At 39.3% G+C, this 20,074-nt stretch overlaps 1 protein-coding gene across 6 annotated transcripts in view; it reads right to left on the bottom strand.

Annotated features, from left to right (window-relative positions):
• LOC121347891 (COBW domain-containing protein 1-like) overlaps positions 1-19,981 on the bottom strand; it is a 30,392-nt gene extending 10,411 nt beyond the window's left edge. For 3 of the 6 annotated variants that reach the window (XR_005954296.1, XR_005954297.1, XM_041426889.1), the window contains exons 1-10: positions 19,727-19,981; positions 18,579-18,665; positions 17,653-17,749; positions 16,302-16,393; positions 15,178-15,237; positions 14,080-14,117; positions 5,444-5,490; positions 4,650-4,736; positions 3,811-3,855; positions 2,070-2,126 (exon numbers count right to left, since the gene is read on the bottom strand). Coding sequence is in view for 4 of the 6 variants with exons in the window: in XM_041426889.1 (XP_041282823.1) it covers positions 2,070-2,126; positions 3,811-3,855; positions 4,650-4,736; positions 5,444-5,490; positions 14,080-14,117; positions 15,178-15,237; positions 16,302-16,393; positions 17,653-17,749; positions 18,579-18,665; positions 19,727-19,838 (722 nt within the window). In the remaining 2 variants the exon portion in view is untranslated. The other 3 variants (XM_041426892.1, XM_041426891.1, XM_041426890.1) reach the window with 3 other exon arrangements.
• Positions 19,982-20,074: the final 93 nt, after the last annotated feature.

Raw genomic sequence — 20,074 nt, 5'->3', positions numbered from 1 at the left:
CAAAGTTCAAACAAATTTCAGTAAAGAATGTGAAGTTCCATCAAGTGCAAATAAACACAGAACACGATACAAAAATGTAGTCTATACAAAAATTCCAACCCTTGTGCTTCACCAGTCCACAAAAGACTGCAGACTTTAAATTTCTTCAAAAATGTGAAAATCAGTAATAATGTAGAAGTTTTTTAAATGATAGCTTTTCACATTCTGATTAGACTTAAAATTCTTTTACTCACTCAACCATGCATTTTTCAATACATGTAGCAAACCCTAAATAAAACTACCAAAGATGTGTTTTTAGTGCAAAGAAAAGAAAGAGATGTAAGAACCCAAGACACCTCTCTAGATACCCTAGATAACCCAAGCCACTAGTAAGAAGCTCTAAGACCCTAGCATACAGCCAAAGAATGTAAAATTTTAATCTCAACCCGTAAAGCAAATTACCCCGTAAATTTTTACCCCTCATGTCAAATAACTGTGCTTCCTCAATAACCTCAACAATTTTAAGAATTTATTAAAAAAAAAGCTAAAAAAAAAAATTAAGACTTAATAAACAAATTAAATACTCCAAAACTATCTTACAAAAAAAGTATTAATGTAAATATTCCTTGTAATAACTCTATAATTTTTTCAGTTTTTAAAACTACTCCTAAAACAAAACAAAATAACAACCATCACATCTTTATCTAAAAAGTTGTACAAAACCTCCAATCCAAAGTAGCTCAGTGTAATATAAAAAATAACACCAACCCTCTAAACAATCAGTATATATCTTTATCTAACCTGCTAAATAAACTACAACAGTTCAAAAAAAAATCTTTTAGATAGCATACAGTAAGCAACCTTAAAAAAAAAAAAAAAAAAAAAAAAAAAAAGACCAGAGAAGAGAGATTCCTTTTGAAGGGAAAGAAGGGAAACAAATTTGTTCTCCTATTCCAGTGGAAAGTATAACAGTTTTTCAGTTTTTACAGATGGATCCGAGAAAACCAGAAAAGCAGCTGTAGCTTAGAGAAAAGATAATCACTGAGAATGTAAAACAGTAATTCAACAGAGATCTCCTCAGTTGATTAAGCTTTATTCTTTTAGCTTTTACTTTGTTTTCTAATTCTGTAAATATGGTTGCTAACTCTATCTATGTTGTCAATTTGGTCAAGCATTTGGATCAAGCAGTGTTGTATGGTATTCAAGATCTCATCAGTCTTAATATGTGTTCATAGTAGAAGGTGTGATTTGAGTTTTGCTGACCAAAACAATGCAAGGTTTTAGAACCCTTGTTCTGGTATTCCTACAACTCCTTTTAAACATTAAGAGTGGTTACAGTTCATGGTTTTATAAGATAAAGTTGTTAAAAGCACTTATAGATGAATGAGAGACAAGAATGATTGTACTGAGAATAAGAATGTTAATTTTGTTGATAGTTATGACTATTACTCTTCGTTGTGTCGTGACCACCCCAACAACGACACTTTATGATAGCTCCAGTACTCCTCACTCTCTTTGCTGCGCTTCAGCACACACAGTCAACAGAAAGACCTCTCCCTCTTCCTTTCCACTTTACTTCTGCACCCATCCAGGATGCTGAATCATGCATTCAGCATTTAAAAACCCCAGGAATGACAAATACAGTTATCAGAATTTGTAGAGCCTTTGTTTGCTGTGGAACCTCAGTCCCTCATTCTTCTGTGTGAAATCTACAGTGGCCTCAATTTCATCACAATACAAAGCAGAAAAAATTTTGAAACGCTTTAAAAGAACCAGAGAAGTGTACAAATCTAAACCAAATTTGCATTTTTGGGAAAAAATCCAACCAACCACAATCCAACTCTGGCTCTTTTAACTTTGTATGGTCAAAAAGTTTTTTGCAGGCATTTGAAGAAGAAAGGAATTCCATCTGATATTACCACTTATAAAGCAATAATTTTTAAAATGTGACTGTCCTGGTCTAGACAGGACAGACTAAACTAGAAATTCTAACAGAAACTCAGATGCAAATTTGAGCCAGGATTTCAGTGTGTCTGTTTCATACACAGGTATTATTTTTCTTATAAAAGACAACAAAATTATCACCATACCTTACTCCAGATAAACTGTCAAAAGCATGTAGGTCCAAGACATTAGAGAGATCAACTCTAAAGAGAGGGGGAAAAAGAAAGCTTTGTATTTTTCATGTATTTAAATGTCAGGTCTTAAAGATGTTCACTGAAGCATATGTTTCTTTTTTTGTCTATAAGACTAATGCCATTAATACTTAGCCTTATTTTTGGATATTAGTGGTTGGTACTGTCTTCTACAAGAAATGCTGTGTTTAGTTACACAATAACATGTAAGCACAGAAACAAAATTTTTAAAATTTTACTGTTTTATGGTAAAATACAAGGTATTTCCAAAAGTATGATAAAATCCCTTATACTGAATGCCTGAATAATAAATTATTTTCCCTGAAGGGGAAAAGCAACCTTGAGCCTCTCAAGACAGACACAAACCCCTGGAATACATGTCAGTAGAATACATTGTTAGCAAACAAAACTGAAATAACTTTATGGGGGAAACACTACTACTAAGAATTTCAACTGTCCAATTTGAAACAGACAAATAAAAAATGTAATACAGAATAGGTAGTACCAATCATATCTGCTTACAAGAATGGCTGCCTATAAACTTGCATAAGAAACTTTTCTTCACAAAGCAATACAGACTACAGATTTGACTGCTAATAGCAACTGACAGCTTTTCAGATGCAGTTAATGACATGGGGCTAAATAAAAAGAACATGACAGGTAAGAAAAACCCCACCTCTAGAATACAACCAGAATCATTGAACTTTTACATTCAGCAGCAGTTGTACCAAGCAGTTTCTAAGATGAAACACTTATAATGGAATACACAAACAATTCCTGTGTAAAATCATGACCAGCTAAGTGTCAGTTATTCTCAGCAGTATTCTAAAAAATCACATAGTAACCCTCCCTTTTAAATGTGGGTTTTTGAGGGACAAACCCCTCTTAGAAAGTGTATATCTTCAAATAACATGCCAATTAATTTTGTGCTTATTTTACATTTGGAATGTTTAATAATGAAAGAGACCATATGTGTCATTTACAGAAGAATATTTACAAGTAACAAAGAGTTGTCATTGAGGACTGAATCTGAGGCCCACTTTATGTCATATCCAAAACATAGTGCTAACTTGCATCTGACACCATACAATATGCTAAAAGATCACATGCTGGCTCTTCCTCTAATGGACATTTAAAACACAAACAACGTAGTTCAGTACCTTCTTCAAAATTGGTCATATATGATCAACCAAAAAAAGCAAGTATTTTTCTCTAAAATTTCCAACTATATTTGACAATAACTTTAAAAAGCCATGTATACTTTATTAAGGCTATGACTATTACCTTCTCTTTAAATTTGCTTAAGTCAAAAACTTATATTTTACGAACACTGACCACAATTATCCAATAATTGATGTAAAAGTGCACAAATCAGTCCTAGCAGTCTGGAAGATCTACTGCTTTCCTAATGCTTCTGGGAATACAGCATCCATTGAAGTCCTTATTAAAGATGAAAACTGAGTCAGAATTTCAATTAAAATAGCAAAAAGAAGTGCAATGATTTTTTTTGTTCTTGTAAATTCCTTCCGCTGCTTTCAAGACATTTTGTAGTAACAGCAGCAATTCATAAAATAAATATTGGATTAAATAGTTCTAATTCAATAATTTTCCTTTAATAAAGCTGATTTAATATAACACTTTAAACTATCACAAAAGAAGCAGGATCTAGTACCTAGTAATAGTGGCCATTTAATACCTTGATCTTTGTGTCTCTAGAATTTTAACAAGTCCATTTATTGACCTAAAATAAAACAGAAAAATCATTAGTTAGAGGAAAATATAACCATGACATATTGTTTGAATATGTTAACCATGGACAGCATCATGTGAAATAGCATCCCAACTCTGTTATCAGCTTGTTAAATAACTATCAGATATGGGTTGAGATATTTGGTTTCCACTAAGAGCTAGGGAACTTCACAAGTTCTGACAAGAAGATACCACCAGTGAGAAGAGCATTCTCCTATCCAAAGCTATTCACGATATACTCTGCTTAGTCTGAGCATTTTTATTTTCATATTTCAAAAAACTAATACAGTTGTATTTTAAAATGTTAATGTTTAATTTGGCTTATCATGGTATTGATAGAAAAGAGTAATGTCTTTGATCATTAATTTGTTTCAGACCACTGGTCTTCTGCTCCTATGACAATTGTTTGGGACTTCCTCCCGAATATATCTTTGCATTTGCTAGTGAACACGTATTTACCAGCAGATTTTTTTCCACTTCTGCTAAGTCTCAAAAAATGGCAACAGCTGCTCAGAAACATAAAAACGCAAACACTTAAGACAAAGGCCTGTCCTTAGTAAATAACATCAAATCTCATCTAAATCAACAAAATACTAAGATTGTGTAAGTACACAGAAGTACTGAAATATCTTTCACAAGATACAGTCTCTTTTCTCTTATAAGCTTATCAATTTTTGTCAATCCAATAATGAGATCTAATTTCTATTCTAACAGCAGTAAAGAAGTAACTACATTTAAATTGATTTTTGAGGAAGTAGTGTTACAGTTATGCCAAAAGTTTCGTACCTCACAGATGTTCTGACTTTATTCAATTCTTCCTCTGAAACCAAATCTGTTTTATTGATGATTATAAGATCAGCTAATGCAATCTGCCTATGTATTAAGAAAAAAAAAGAGAAAAAGACATCACTAACGAATACTTTATCTGTAAGGCAGAAACATCATCTCTCCTACAGCCCCAAAAGATAGTATGAACATTGTAAGTACAGAATGGCAAGCATTAATCAAACTAGAATATCATGAAGAATGATTAAAGTACTACTGACTTCTCCTCAGTATGTTCTTCTGTGCCCTAACAGATCAAATCAAGGCTTGCTAGATTCTTTTATTTCAGGGCTCTTCTGTTTGTTTGTTGGTGTTTGTTTGATGTACAAATCCCTATTTGCCTTGCATGTGATCCTAGTAATGCACTACTTGAAGTCTCTTTGCTTTATGAAGACTTCAACTGTTACAATAACCCTTAATTATTGTGGTTCCACATTCATTAAAGAGTATTCCTCTATCTCCAGTTCTGCTTCAAGCATCATAGAGCCTAACACAAAACTTTTAATGCCCCCAACACAGGTGCTTCTCATTCACCTAAATAAAATCCCATCACTATTAAAATGGAAGAGCCCGTTCTTGGCAGAAAGATCAAATGAACCATGAAGTTACTTTTCCACATTTTACGTCATTACACTAATCTACCTCAGTTTAAGCAAAGCAGGAGAAAAAAGCCCTATAAAAGAACCCATTTCCAATGAACTTTTATACAGTGCAATTCCCAACTTGATATATAAAATTAATTTCTACATCCATACCGAGATGCTTCATTAATAAGGCCTTCTGGTTTCTCCTCTGTCAAATGCTAAACAAAAATTAAAAGAATTGGATTAATCATATTCAAATTAAATTTAAATTGATTTGAAATTAAAGAAAGCCAAATCCAATTCAGTTGAGATCTGCTTTTTGACAAGGTATTGAGGAAAATAGCATCTAGAATCTTTCTGTTAAATGACAGTGAAAAAGTAAATTTATACATTCACCATTACAGAGATTTACAATTAGCTTAAAGCAAACTCTTCTAACTGATTTTATTATTAGAATGCTAAAGATTTGGAAAACTTTATAATATTTAATTACTTTTCAGCTTTACAAGTAAAAAAGTTACTATGACATACAGTAACAATGAAAAAATATATCTCGAAGAAAATGAAGGCTCAGTTACTTTACAAATGAATGTGAACTCAACTAAAAAAACACAGGCTAGGCTTGCAATGCAGCATTTCATATAAGCAACTTCACACTCTTTTTCTCTGGAAGACTGTACAAGACAAACTTTTTTGATAGTAAAAACTGCTAATTTTTTCCAGGTTTGTATGAATAAACCACTGCTCTTTGACAAGTCTGTCCAAAATCAGAAGCTACAGGAGTTTCAGTATCATCTCCACTTGTCTGCCCATGCTAGTGTCTGCACAGAAGAATAAGTGAAAGAGAAGAAAATACCTGCATCTCAAGCAGCAGCGTAATATTTAGAAAGACAAAGGCATACTTAACTTAGGCAGAGCAACAGACTACACTGAAGCAGCAAAGGTCTAGCTACAAGTTATTTTCTGTCTGCTCTGCCATGGAGACAGCAATCTCTAGGAGAAAAATGTCACAGACAACTGGAGGAAGAAAAACTTCAAACTGATGCTGTACTACTAGTAAGAACTTGCCACTTATGCTTACAACTCCAGGAAAGTTAGAGTCCTGTGCACTCCTTCATCAGCTCTAAATGTACCAGGAATATTACTTTAAAATCTCAGTTTCAAGTTACAGAAGTACCAAATTAAAAGTGGAATCAACTGTCATGGGAAATACGTAGTTTTTTAAAACCTATAAAACTTTTTTTCTTTATTGGAATTATTAGGCATCTAACAGCATTTTACTTGTAGAAAAGCGAAAACTGCTTATTGCATACAGTGAGTCTATCATGTAAAAAGAAACAAAACTATTTCCTAATTTTGCACAACCTATGCAGAGACTAACAAGATGACTCTCAGGAACCTCTCCTCTAACCTTTTCTTTATAATCCTCTGTGTATTTATTTTATTCAATTAATGTTTAGGTTTGTTGACCTGAAAAGAGCAAATGTCAGCAGTCCAGGTGTCAGGTCCTGGAAGTTGAGGACTGGAACTTCAAGCCATCCAACTGTTTGCTCTCAATTAAAGAAATTAGTATTTCAGATTGCTGTGTGACAAACCTGTTAGATTGATAACCCATGGCAGCACAGGGATGGTGGTATGTCTGGTCACAGGAGATGTCTGTCAGCTTTTCTTGAGATGGGCTGGTTCTTTGAAGCATGACATACTTAAATTGCTGCCCCTTATCTCAATGTCATTACCTGTATGGCTTTCAAAGTTCTTAGAATAATAAGCAGCTGTTGATGTCAGGCTTGGCAATCAGAGGAACTAAACAAGTTAGTAAGTCCTTCCATAGCAAAGTTTACTTAGTACACAACTGAGAAAGTCTGAAGTTCCTACTATTCTCAGTAGATGTCAGTGCTTTACAGATTTACTGATTAGATAATGTATGTTTTCATTTAGGTGCCACAGGTAATAGTAGATAGAAAATTTACGTTTCAAAACATTTTTGTGTTGTTTCTGTTATATTACTTGAAAGTCTAGCATTTAAAAAACTAACTTTCAGTAAAAATTTAGTGCTGCTGTGTGCAACACAATTATATTTCATCTAAGACAATAATTCAGCACTGCATGAAGAAAAAGATAAACAGAACAATATTTTTGCAAGCAATAAAACACATCTGAATTAGTATGAAGGAATTAGTATGAGGGAACCCAGCTGAAAAGGGGCTGGCCTAAAACATGATACAATTTCTTGTGATAGTTGAGCTGATTTAAAAGACAGTGACTGCTGTCTTTTGTGGAGAAATTGGTAGAAGAGTGAGGGGAAGAGGGTGATTTGCTCTTGGAAGAGCAAATCACCCCCTTCCCCTCACTCTTCTACCAACTTCTCCACGAAAGTTCTTGCAGAACACAATGAACTTAACTTGCCAAACTGCTATGAAGTTAGATTTGTTCTGTTCCAGTCCAACACAAATTAATGAGAGGATAGGACTGCTGGCCTGATTTACACTTTTGGTAAATCAGCTATTAGATAAGCACAAATCTAAGGAGAAACCCAAGTAATCCAAACAAAAAAAAATCTTACACAGGAAGAATAACTCTCTTATTTTTAAACCATTATTCTTCAGTTCTCTGAGCCATTTGCAACCATTGTAAAAGCAGAAATATTAAAAACACTTCCACAGCATGGAATTTTTATATGATTGCTGTATGTAGTGGCTGGCTAATATGTGGTAATGCAGTGGCTGGCTCCTGCAATTAAAGGATGAATATTATGTGTATGTTAAGAGAAGTTCTATTAATGTATAATTACGTTATTGTGATTTGTTGTTTGGACATCCTTTGTTCTCCCCATAGTCCCCTTTTCCCCCTTGCATGGTTGCCAAGAGACGGCCTTGGTAGTTGGGACATATGGAAGGAGGGCATGTACCTGTGACCCTTGCATGAGGCATTTGGGAGGAGGGCAGGCTTGCTACTAGGAGGTGTGGCACGACAACACCGGACCTCCAATCAAATTGCAAGGAAGTAGTCTCCACCAATGGATGGCGAAGGAGTTGACTGACAGACTTTGGAAGGGGCCAGGGTTGGCTGATGCAACAGCAAGAGCATAAAAGGTGGAGCAGCCATTTTGTCGGTGAGCACGTGGCAGTTTAGTTCCACACTCCCAGTGCCGCTCTTTCTTCTTATTCAGTCCTTTTGTTGTATTTTGTTAAGGTTTAATAAAACTCTGAAATTTTAAAAATGAGCGTTGTTTCTCACATATGGGGCTCAGTCTGGGATATAAAACCTCATCTCTGTGGCCCCAGGGGATTTTGGACAAGATGCATGCATGCCTCAGCTGAGTTTGGCAGAGTTGCCAAGTTTGACCTCTCCTGGGACCATTGGTGATAGCAGGTGGACAGCAGGAGACAAAAAAAGACTGAGTAATGAAACACAAGAGGGTGAAGAAAAAGCCCTCTGAAAAAGTGCATATAGTGTGTGTGTGAGACAGAGTCTGGGAGTGTGCTTGGAGTGCATGTGAGACTTAGGAGAGAACTGCAAGCAGGAGGGGGACCTCAAGAGCACCGGGGGAGGCCAGGTTATGACTTACCATATTTAATGGGTCTTAGATCAGCGGGAACCACTGATCAGTGGAGGCTGCAAACATACTGGAAGGTTCCAAGCACATGGGGCCACTGGTGGTGGGAGTCACCGACTGTGGAACGTGTTGATCGGTGGGGCTGTGCACGCAGACTGGAAGGGAAGGCTCTGGGTGCATGGGGCCACCAGCAGCGGGAACAGCTGAGTGGTGTGGACCGCCCAGCTGAGGGTGTGGGACCACGGGGGCACCACATGCGACAGCGGCGTGCAGCGGCACTTGGTGCAATAAGCTGCCGGTGTGTGCTCGGCAGTGCTGCCAACACTGAGGGGGGCAGTGGCAGGTTGGGACACACTAGGTGTGGCTGCGCACGGCGCTGCTGAACTTCCATACTTGCTGAGCCAGCGGAGTCTGCTGAACGCAGTTTGCACGTGGCGCTGCTGAGAACAGGGGGCTAGCTCAGTTGTGCGGGGGCCGCGCAGCTGCGGGAGCCCACTCGAAGGGCTCACAGTGCTTGCCCGCACTGGTGCGCTGGAGGGCGCTGGGCCACAGCAGCTTCCCTGCCATCTGCCGGCATAAGGCCGAGCAACTCCGGGAGCCCACAAGGGTGGCTTTCAGATGCTGCCCTGCACTGGAAGCTCTTGGAGCACTGGACCATGCCAGCTTCCTTATGGTACCTGCCAGCATAAAGCTGCAGCACCACGGGAGGCCACCTGGGTGGCTTTTGGCAGTTGCGCTACACCAGAGGGCACCAGGGTGCAAGACTGCAGCGGTGCTGACCCCGGCAGACGGGACTACAAGTGGGTATTTGTTTGCTTCTGCTTTCCAGGAAGAAAGCAAGGGGGCCTCCCTTCCCTTCCCTTCCCTTCCCTTCCCTTCCCTTCCCTTCCCTTCCCTTCCCTTCCTTCTTCTCGTTGTTCAGAAAGCAGGCTAGAACCTGTAATTGGCTGGGAAGGTGGGCCTTGTTGGGAGGCCCTGTGGTTGGCCAATTGGGAAGGCAGGCTCTGTTGGGAGGATTTATGGTTGGCTGATTGGGAAGGCTAGCCTTGTTGAGAGGGCCTGTAGTTAGCGGATTGGGAAGGTGAGCCTTGTTGGGAGGGCCTGCAACTGACTGATTGGGAAGGCAGGCCATGTTAGGAGGGCCTGTGATTGGCTGTTGGGATAGGACTAGGAGCAAGTAGGGAATCCCCAAAGGAAGAAGGAGGAAGTGAAGAGATATGAACAGGTATTCCCTCAAACAGCCCCCTGGGAAGAAGAGTAGCCCAGTCGAAATATGACCCCAACAGCAGAGATAAGGACAAGGCTAAGATGATAGAGTACTATATGACAGAGTGCACTGTGGGGGAAATTAGGCCCAATCGTGTACTTTGGCTGAGGTAGGGGTCGGACAAAGGGTGGATATGTCAGGCTTTAAACATCTATGTAAGGGCTACAAAACCATTTAATCAAGAAGAGAGTGACTACGCTGCTTGTTGTGAAGAAGAAATCTCGCCCTCAAGGGTGGGCATGTTTAAAGTAACAAAGAATAAAGAATGGGACCCATTAGACTATTTGCTCCCTACACTTGCACTGGCACCAACCACACTTCCCTTGTCCTTTCATGGGCCTAGTCTAAATACTAGAAACAGAATGGGACAGCAAGAGGAAGACAGTCCAAGGGATGAGAACAAGCAGTGAGATTATATCCTCTGAGAGAAATACTACTTGGGTGGGGTGTAGATTTCTAACTATACCGCTCAATTCCTCTAATGTGAGTATGCTCAAGGAAGAGTTAAAAGGATTACTAGAAGACCCCAAAAGAACAGTTAGATTAATTTTTAAGGCCAGCATTTATACATGGGATGAAATGTAATCAATAATGACCATGTTATTTATACCACAGGAAAGACAGATGATCTGGATGGCTGGGATGCAGATATAGGAAAGGGAGCACATGCAAGGACCTCCTGGGGATCTGAAGATGCCCACTGTACACCCCACTTGGGACCACAACAACCTCGGGGGAAGGCAAAACATGGAGGAAGGATTATAGAACTTTAATTGTAAGGGGTATTAAAGAGGCAGCCCCACAAAGCCAGAATGCTTGTAAGGCATTTGATGAATAACAAGAGAGGGAAGAAACCCCAACAGAGTTGCTAGAAACGTTGAGGAAAAATTTGAGGTAGTATTCAGGTATCAACCCTGACACAGCAGCCAGACAGACCTTGCTGAAGATGTATTTCATCACCCATGCATGGCCAGAAATACAGAGAAAATTACAGAAGTTGGACAGCTGGCAAGAAAGGGGATTAGAGGATCTCTTAAGAGAGGCACAGAAAAGGTACATCAGGAGGGATAAAGAGAAAGCAAAGGAAAAGGCCAGAGTAATGTTAACTGCCATTAGAGAAGAACATATTTGTTTTTATTGTAAGAAAAATGGACATATCTCATAAACCTTCAGGTCCTTTTCCCTTTGCACATGTGTCCTAGGGTGAGGTTATGATGCTTGTATCCCCAGTCGTGTGTTCTGTTAGTGCTGGATATTATGTTCTGTGCCTTCAAGATTGGCTCTGAAGAGCGAATCTTTTGTTTTGGTTTGTTATCATCCTGCTCCCCCACAGCTGGCGGGACACAGAGACAGGCGGCTTTTGCTTTTTGCTTTGCTCCTGCTTTGCTCTTGCTTTTTGCTTCTGCTCGTTAGTTAGTTTAGCTAAGCAGTCCAAATCTTTCCCTGGACTGTTTTTCCTTTCCCTTTTCTTGGAACCCCTCAAACCTGCTCCGGACTGGGGCCTGGGGAACACGGAGAGTTTACATCTTGTGGCTGCAGCAGCTATCCCCAGCATCAGAGGGAGCAAAAACAGAGCGACCACTCCCAGGAAAGACTTTCTGAATTTGTCATCCTTTTCAGATCAGTGAAAGTGTTGTCATCTGGTATTGTTCATTTTGTGTGCTGGGGCTGTTTTGCTTGTTAAATAAACAGGTTCTTTCCACTTCTCTCTGAGGAATCCTTCCCAAACCGGTGGGGGAAAGGAGCTGTGTGGCTTTGCTTTCCGGGGGGGCCCCCTTTGGAGGTTTTCTCCCAGATTTGCCCTAATCCAGGACAACATGCCAAAGGTAAAGGGACCTGAAGGTTTACAAGAACGAGCAGAGAGGGGAGGGAGAAGACTAGATGTGTCAGGGGCTCTACCTACTGGGAACAGAGTAGCATGAGGAGCCCTTGGTAGCCTTAAAGTAAGTCTCCAAGAGGAAGAATTTGAATTTCTGGTAGACACGAGAGCTGAAAGAACTTGTGTTTGTAAAATTCAAAAGGGATGCAAGAAGAGTCAAAATACTGTGCAAGTAGTGGGCGCAGAAGGGGAAAGGTTTTAAAGCATTAAACTGCTAACCATGAATCAGCTGTGCAAACTGCAGAGCAGGAATGGACTCGTGTCAACAGAATTAAAGGCCTGATGAAAGAACCCAAAGAATGGACTATAACATCCAGACCAAGCAAGACAAGCTTCATTCTTAAGCAGAGACAACTAGAGAAGTACGAGGATGTCCAAAAAGTAGAGCCACGCTTCCACTAGCCAGCTTGAGGACTGTTTCAAGTAACACTTTGGATGGGGAATTTTGATTGTATCAGTTATTGAAGTAATTGTTCTATTTTAATGGGTGGGGATTGGGAGTGTCTGTTGAGGGGAAGTATGCGGGGAACAGTGAGAGGGGCTGGGGTGGTTCACTTGAGGGTAAGACCAGGCTGGCCCCTGTGCTTGCCACCGAGAAGATTATATAGCCCTGCTGCGGGCAGCAACCCTGTAAGCTCAGTAAGGTGAGGGCAGAAGCTATAGCAGACCTCAGTTGTCTTTTCCCTACAGAATCCAATACAGGTACAACTGACAAACAGAGTACAACAGAGGCTAGACAGCTAACTCAAGTTAGCCTCTATACTTGCCCCCATGATACACCTGCTATAGGTAGCAACCCCACGGATATGGTAAATGGGGAAAAAAAGCCATACCAGACCCCTGTGATTCCCTTTTGTCTGCTCCAACCAATTCATGTCACCAACTCCACTAACCATTTTGCTTAAGCAAAACCTGAGGTGTCTTTTTTTCCCTGATCCCACTGTCCTCACTCACATCAACAGATACTATTATGACTCATCCAAAATTAAATTTGACTCAAGAGAAGAGTAGATCATCAAAATTAAAAATGAGAATTAACTGCTCGAGCCAAATGACTTATAGAAAAGAAAAAAGGGGGTTTTGTATAGATGGTTAATGCAATGGTTGGCTCTCGCAATTAAGAGATGAATATTATACGTATGTTAAGAGAAGTTCTGTTGATGTATAGTTACGTTATTGTGATTTGCTGTTTGGATATTCTCTCTTTTCCCCATAATCCCCTTTCCCCCCTTGTATGGTCTTTCTCTTTATTCAGTCCTTTTGTTGTATTTTGTTAAGGTTTAACAAACCTGTGAAATTTTAAAAGTGAGCAGCATTTCTCACAATGAAGGCATTTTTTCAAATGGTCACTTTTTTTCTGAATCCTGCAAAATCAATACCCAATCAAAGCAGTAACCTGCTAAGTTATTAAGTCGCAAGTAGCTATATTTACACTCACCTATTGCCAAAAATAAAAAAGGGAAAAAAAAAAGCTGCACTATTTGAATTAATGACAATTTTTGCTGACCCAAGCTCACTGTTCTATATGTCTTACATTATACTTACATTATTACATATATTCTTACATTATACTTTATACACAGATTACTCTAATACCTGCTCTTTTTGTCTGCTTCCATATAATATTTTAATGTGAAGCAGTACCAAGACACCTGTGCTCTCATTTTTCCCTGCCACAGCTACCATTACATTAGTACCCTTCACAGCTCAAGCCCTCAGTTGTTACCACATTGGTAAAAGACATCTGTTCTTAGTCCTCTCCTTTCAAGTAACACAGACCAGTGACCAATTTTTCCATTGTTTTTACAGCAATCCAAATGCCTATTTGGATTAAAAGCAACATTCCCGAGTGAAGAGACAGAAGAAACCAAGTATTTAGCAACCTGGCAACTCTTGTCACACCTGTTTCTGTATCTCTAAGAATCTAAATTCCTGCAAATACCAGTACTTCCTTGAGCCATTCAAAAGATAGCAATAATGAAATACGTCATCACTCAATCTAAGAATTCCAGCTATTGTTAAAATTAATTAATCCACATGTACATTACTGCAATAGCTGTTCTCATGCTGCAGTTTTAAACCATGTAACAAATCTAGTAACTTACCTGCAATCCATGCTTTGCATCAACAACAGACACTATACCTAAAAGAAAACATTAAAATGGAATAGAAATGTGCTGAAAGCGGCTGACAGTTTAACAACTTGCAAACCTCCTGTACAAAGGCAACAATATCAGCACATTTACAACTAGTTATAATAAACTGGAAGCACTGAAAGTCTGTGAACATTAAACTTGTTACCTAAGTATTTTTTTATTCATTGTCATATCTGTGATAGTAAAAGGTCTACAGAACCAGGTAAGAAACTCTCACAAAGTAGATGCCTCATCTTCCATAAGAGGAAATTGGCTGAGGTATGCTTTAACAGAATAATGAAACAAATTAAGGGACTGACTGATGTATGCAGTCATTCTGATGGTAAATGACCAGAAATTTGCAAGTCTCTGGCAGAAACTTAGGAAGTTCTTTCTTCTTGAATTCAATGTTTCCCTCCTTGGTTAGATGGGTATTTCACAGACTGACCAAAATGTTAGTAGGGCATTTTTTTAAAGTCAAAAAGTAATTTTTTTCCTACATTAAAAAATATTGCTCTTTAGCTACGTATAATGATGACTTATCTTTCAGTAATCTCAGGTTTTTATTAGAACACAGCAAATATTCAAGCTAACGTGTACAATAGGTAAAGCAAGCAGAAAACACAAGGCAGAAACATCCAGGTGTTGACAAGTTCTAAATTCAGAAAAATAGGAAACCCTTTAGGAAACACTGTATTTCAGCAGAAGCGGGGGAAGGAAGAAAGAGAAAAAAAACATGCTGTAATATTACTCCTAAATGAGGTTTTATAACAACTAGGTAATGAGATTTTCCCCTTACATCACTATTAAGAGCTGTCCATATCTGATCCCTTAGAAAAGCATTACACAATTTTTGCTGGATTTAGCAAGATTGAGCACCTCTCCAAGTAAATAAACAAGCATCAGAATAAGCAATGATCAAATCTGTGATCAAATCTGGCAGCGTGAAATCTAAGTTCATACATTTCAAACATTTTCTGACACCCTGCCTTTAAACACCAATAATACATTACTCTAAATCCAGATATCAAGTGTCAATACACAGGAAAATAAGCTTGCACTTCTTACCATCAAGATAGATGTCACTTCCCAGCTCAGAATCAACCCAAAACATGGAGGCCACAGCTCCTAAGAAGTGTAATATATATACAGTTGCAAAATTGGTATTTTTTCAGTAAACTACCAACACTATTTCATAGAAAAACTGTATTTGCAGTGCTAACAATAAGATTAGTGAGTAAGTCATTCCAATACCTAAAACTGTCTACCTGAAGTGATACGATGCAGTCCTTCAAACATCACTCTGTATCAGACCCAAATACCTGTCAGTTGTTCTAGTGCTTACTCAGGCAAGATATAGCAGGGACCACAACATGAAATCGTTTTCTGGTATCTATTGATTTTTTTCAAAAAAGCTTAATAGTTTTCCAATTTGACTCAAACAGAATTTGTGTGTAACAGAGGCCAAATCAATGTCCTGTCCTCTGAAGAAAATTACTTTATAATGACAACTACTTAGCTTTGAGCTGGAAAGCACCAGTCTCCTAAAGGGGAAACAATTGAATTTCTGGTAAGAATTTCCTTCCCTCTCCATCTATAACAGATTTTTAATGTGGATGGTTTAAAGAAAACTGTTTTGGATAGCTATTCCTAACATGAGCTCAAGTTTAAACACCTTTTTTATAATAAATACTACTAAAGAACACAGAAGGATTTTGTAAAATCTATTATTGCTCTTTAAGAAGAATGTACTAGTCTGTTTCACAGTATATTTTACAACTCCACAAAATATAAGGCTTATCACAACAAGTATAACAATACAACAGATGCTAACTAGACTTTAAAAGGAGGAATGTAGAACATCAAAAGTGTACTGAAAACTACTAGTTTCAGAGTATGCTTTTCTTTGCTAAGCCCAGTATCTTCTCTAAATGGAAATATATTTTAGCTGGATTTCTACTAAGCTTTAGATTCAATTTAGAACAAGTTCAGCAAAGAGAACTCAACCAAACACAACCTCATATCTGCACCTTGAATCAATTCATTGGAGTCTGTACCACCACCAAAGCATAGGTGCCTGACAACCCACCACTTTATATCACAACTGTCAAAGTGAACTAACTGGTGAGCAAATAAGCACTTCATAAAACCAGAATAATTATCATGGTTATGAAAATTGTAATGTGAACTACCTGGATCTGCCAAACCAGTTGTTTCTAACAATATATAGTCAAATTTTCCTCTCCTTTGCATCAGGTTCTCAATTGCTTTCACACCGTTGTCCCTGTAAGAAGAAACAATTAAATCTGAGAACAGAGAAAATAAGCTAAAGCATGTATTTAAATGTATCTTCTAATGCAGAACACAGTGTCAGTATCATCAAAGCAGAAGTTCTGAGACAGGACATTTGCAGACTTACAGTCTGCAACGAAAATTTAGTTATCTGCTGGCGTATTATTAGGCAAATTTTAGTTTTCTGCTTCATTTTAGTCTGAAAATAGCATTTGCCTAATCACATCAGGTGACCTAAAGATTTGTTTTCAAATACTGAACAACTTGTAAAGGACAGTAGGGCTGTGTAGATATGTAACTACTTGGTTTGGCAGCTGATATTACAGAAATAAGGGGTGAGGCAGAAGTGAAGCATGCTGGCCTGCCTTTCTACCTCACCTACATCAAGATTAACAGGCCATTTACTTAAATTAGAGCTGATTAAGTCAGCCTGAAGCAGAAATGTATAGCATTTATATACGACACCAGTGTATATAAAACATAGCAGCATGTAAAAAAGCATATAAATACAATAAAGAAATGTATATAAAACTTCTATGCTTCTCTTAAGACAGCATTCCTTACACCCCAGAACAACAGAATGCAGTAAGATGCTCTCTTTTCCACTTACTACCTATTACTATTTAAGGCGTAAGACCAGTTCTCCCAAATTTTCAGAACAAACAGGCTGTGACCCTTATTTACAAACTTAGCACCGACAATTCAGCATTGAAATAAACAGGGTAAAAAAACATGTCAAAGGAACAAATACTCTCTTGCTTTTTACCATGATCATCAGCTTACAGATTTGGATACTGTGTTTCATTAGGTGACAAAAGGTTTTCCATTCATCCTTTTACATAATGAATACAATATTGAAGTAGTAACCAATGTGCAAAGAAAGAAGCAGACTACGTGTTTTGTGAGGAAATTGGGAAATCAGAGTCCTAGCTCTAGCCTACCTGAATCTTCACCTGCTCCACATGGAAGCACATTATAGTAACAATAGAGGAATAGATCCCTACTCTGTAATATCCCCATGGTGTATAAGTTGTTATTTAGATTACTTCTCTGAAAGACACCAAGTCCAAATCCAGTAAGGCAGTGACAGGAAATAAATTTCTACCTCCCAAATTCCAATTGTTTCATCTGACAAAAGAAGTCTCAATCAATTCTACCATTAGTTTCAGGAATCAAATCCTGGATGTCTTCTCCCTTCCTCAATTCCCCACAATCTCCACTGGAAGAACTTGTACAATAGTCCTTACTTACTTTACTGAACAGCACAAGCAGCCATTTCTGAGCTCCAGCCATTCTTCATAGAGTTCTCCCCCTTGACTGATTGCCAAAGATTTCTCCAAGGCACTTCCTGAAAACACAGGTATAGTATATTTTTAATCTACAGTCTTGCATGACAGTGCCTGAAAGAGAGAGATAAGTGGATTACATTCTTTTCTCCTGAGACCACATTTCTGACATGCTATTAAGAAATTTGTATTTTCTATTTTATGAGAAATTTAAAAGCCAAAACAAAGCTCATTCCACAAAGATCAAACCCCACTGGATGATGGTACATCGTAAGTGCCACAAACTTTGCTAAAAGAAAGGGATGCCAGCCTATCAAATAAAGGTTCTGTCTGTACGTTTTATTTTAGGCTCTGTGACCAGAAAAGCTACACACATCTTTATTGATGAAAACAAACAAACAAAAATCCCCCACCAACACAGTATACACTGTAAAAAATGTAAGCTTCTAACTATGGTACAGATATGAAATTATAGCTAGAGCAATTAAAAATCCTGAAAGCAAAGAGTTCAAATAACCATAGCCATCAAGCAGACATCTCCCCATTTTCTTGGTCCAGGATAATTTGTGATTTGCAAATGGCTGAGGGGAAAAGAAATAAAAGAAAATATTATCTACCAACATATTATTTTAATTTCCATTTGCTTGAAACTGAGTGGGACAAATGGAGGTAGAGCACTTCCAAGAGGGTGATGCCTTTATTTACTAAAACAGATTAATGCATGTCACTTCTTTATGAAAACCAGCAAAAAGACTTTCTGCCCTTCTGAAGACTGTGAGGTATGTTAACAATTTCAGTAATGGATTTAAAATTACAACAGTCTTGGTTTCCAGCAGTTTTATGTACTCGACATTTTGTGGCAAAAAGAAAGATTTCTGCACGTTTACATACCTTCTCCAAATTCATTCAGGATAACTGCTATTCTTTTATTATGCTGTTCTGTCAGTATGTAATTTAGAAGAGTTGTTTTTCCAGCTCCTAGAACACAAACCATATTTCTATTAAAACGTAAAAACCCCACAGTAAATTTCAAATAAAAAAAACTAAATACTGTTATGCATGCGCATGCACACTTCAAGCAAGTATCTTCTAAATAGAAGTTTTCATTCTATTATCCTACATTCTATTCTAATGATGTAGAAATTAATTTGTATATATGTTTCAACCCATAGAACTATCAGGACATTAAATCTCAGTCCTAAATGACTCACTGTTTTTCCATTCATTAAGTGTCAGTACTTGCTAAACTTACAAGTCCTCTACTAGCTGGGGAGATTTTTCCTACAAAACTAACTTTTATGCTTCTTTTAACAAAAGGCACACTTAATCTCCTCCCTCTTACTGCCTTTTCTGACCAGTTCTGCCATCGGTAACCACGGATGTGCTACTAACTGCCTTTAAATGGGGCATTGTTAAAAACCGTGTTCACAGCTCCTGCGACACCACCTTAGGAGCCGTTTTATGCCATGCACAAGATCAAAGAATTGTCAAGGGTGGAAGGGATGTCTGGAGATCATCTAGGCCAAAGCAGGTGACCACTACAACTAGGGAACCTTCCTTACTTGTCCTTAAGAGGTTTTTCTCTGCAACAGAGTAGTGCAGTACAAAGTTACAACTTTTAGAATAGTGATGGCGATCCTAAATTTAACCAGATCCTTACAGTCCATAACTGCATGTGGCACACAGTAACTCTGCTGGTCGAGGGGTACGGGAAAAACGCCGAACCTCACGTTTCTCAGACTGCAACGCAGTCTGCATTTACCTGAGCCAAATATGTTGCACTATTCTGACGCCAAGCGATCAAGAGCCATTTGTCAATCGTGACCTGAACGAAGCGGCGCCTGAAAGCAGGGTGGTGAAAGCAGCAAGGGGTGCTTACCCCGCTGCTCGGAGTGGCCCGGCAAATGCGCTGGAGCAGCCGGAGGTCCCCGCGCTGCTCACCCGGCCCGTGGGGCGGAGGCTCCGCCCGGCAGCCCCGGCCCGCCCGGGCCTTCCCTGCCTGCACGCAGTCCCTGCCGCGCGCCGCTCCCGCTCCTCACCTAAGTACCCCGAGATGATCGTCACGGGGATCTTGCCGCCGGGGCCGGCATCGCTCTGCTCCGCGCCGTCGGCGCCTATCGGGACCAGGTCGGGGCAGTCCTCGTCCTCCATAAGCGCCGACGGCCCCGGCCCAGCCACCCCCCGCCACCGGCGCGCCCCTGGCGTCACCGGGTGGCGTCACCGGGTGGCGTCATCTGAGTGACGTCACCGGGTGGCATCAAGCACTGCCGCACCTCGGCCCCAAGGGCACCTCCCCCGCGCGGGGTTCTGCGCAGGCGCAGCTCGGGGGAGCGGAGCGGAGCGGGGCGGAGCGGGGCGGGGCGGAGCGGGGCGGGGCGGAGCGGGGC

Source organism: Onychostruthus taczanowskii, unplaced genomic scaffold (assembly GCF_017590055.1).
Source record: "Onychostruthus taczanowskii isolate IOZ18803 unplaced genomic scaffold, ASM1759005v1 scaffold96, whole genome shotgun sequence".
NCBI lineage: Eukaryota > Metazoa > Chordata > Aves > Passeriformes > Passeridae > Onychostruthus > Onychostruthus taczanowskii.
The sequence above is the reverse complement of the archived record's forward strand: the minus strand, read 5'-3'. Positions and strand labels throughout refer to the sequence as shown.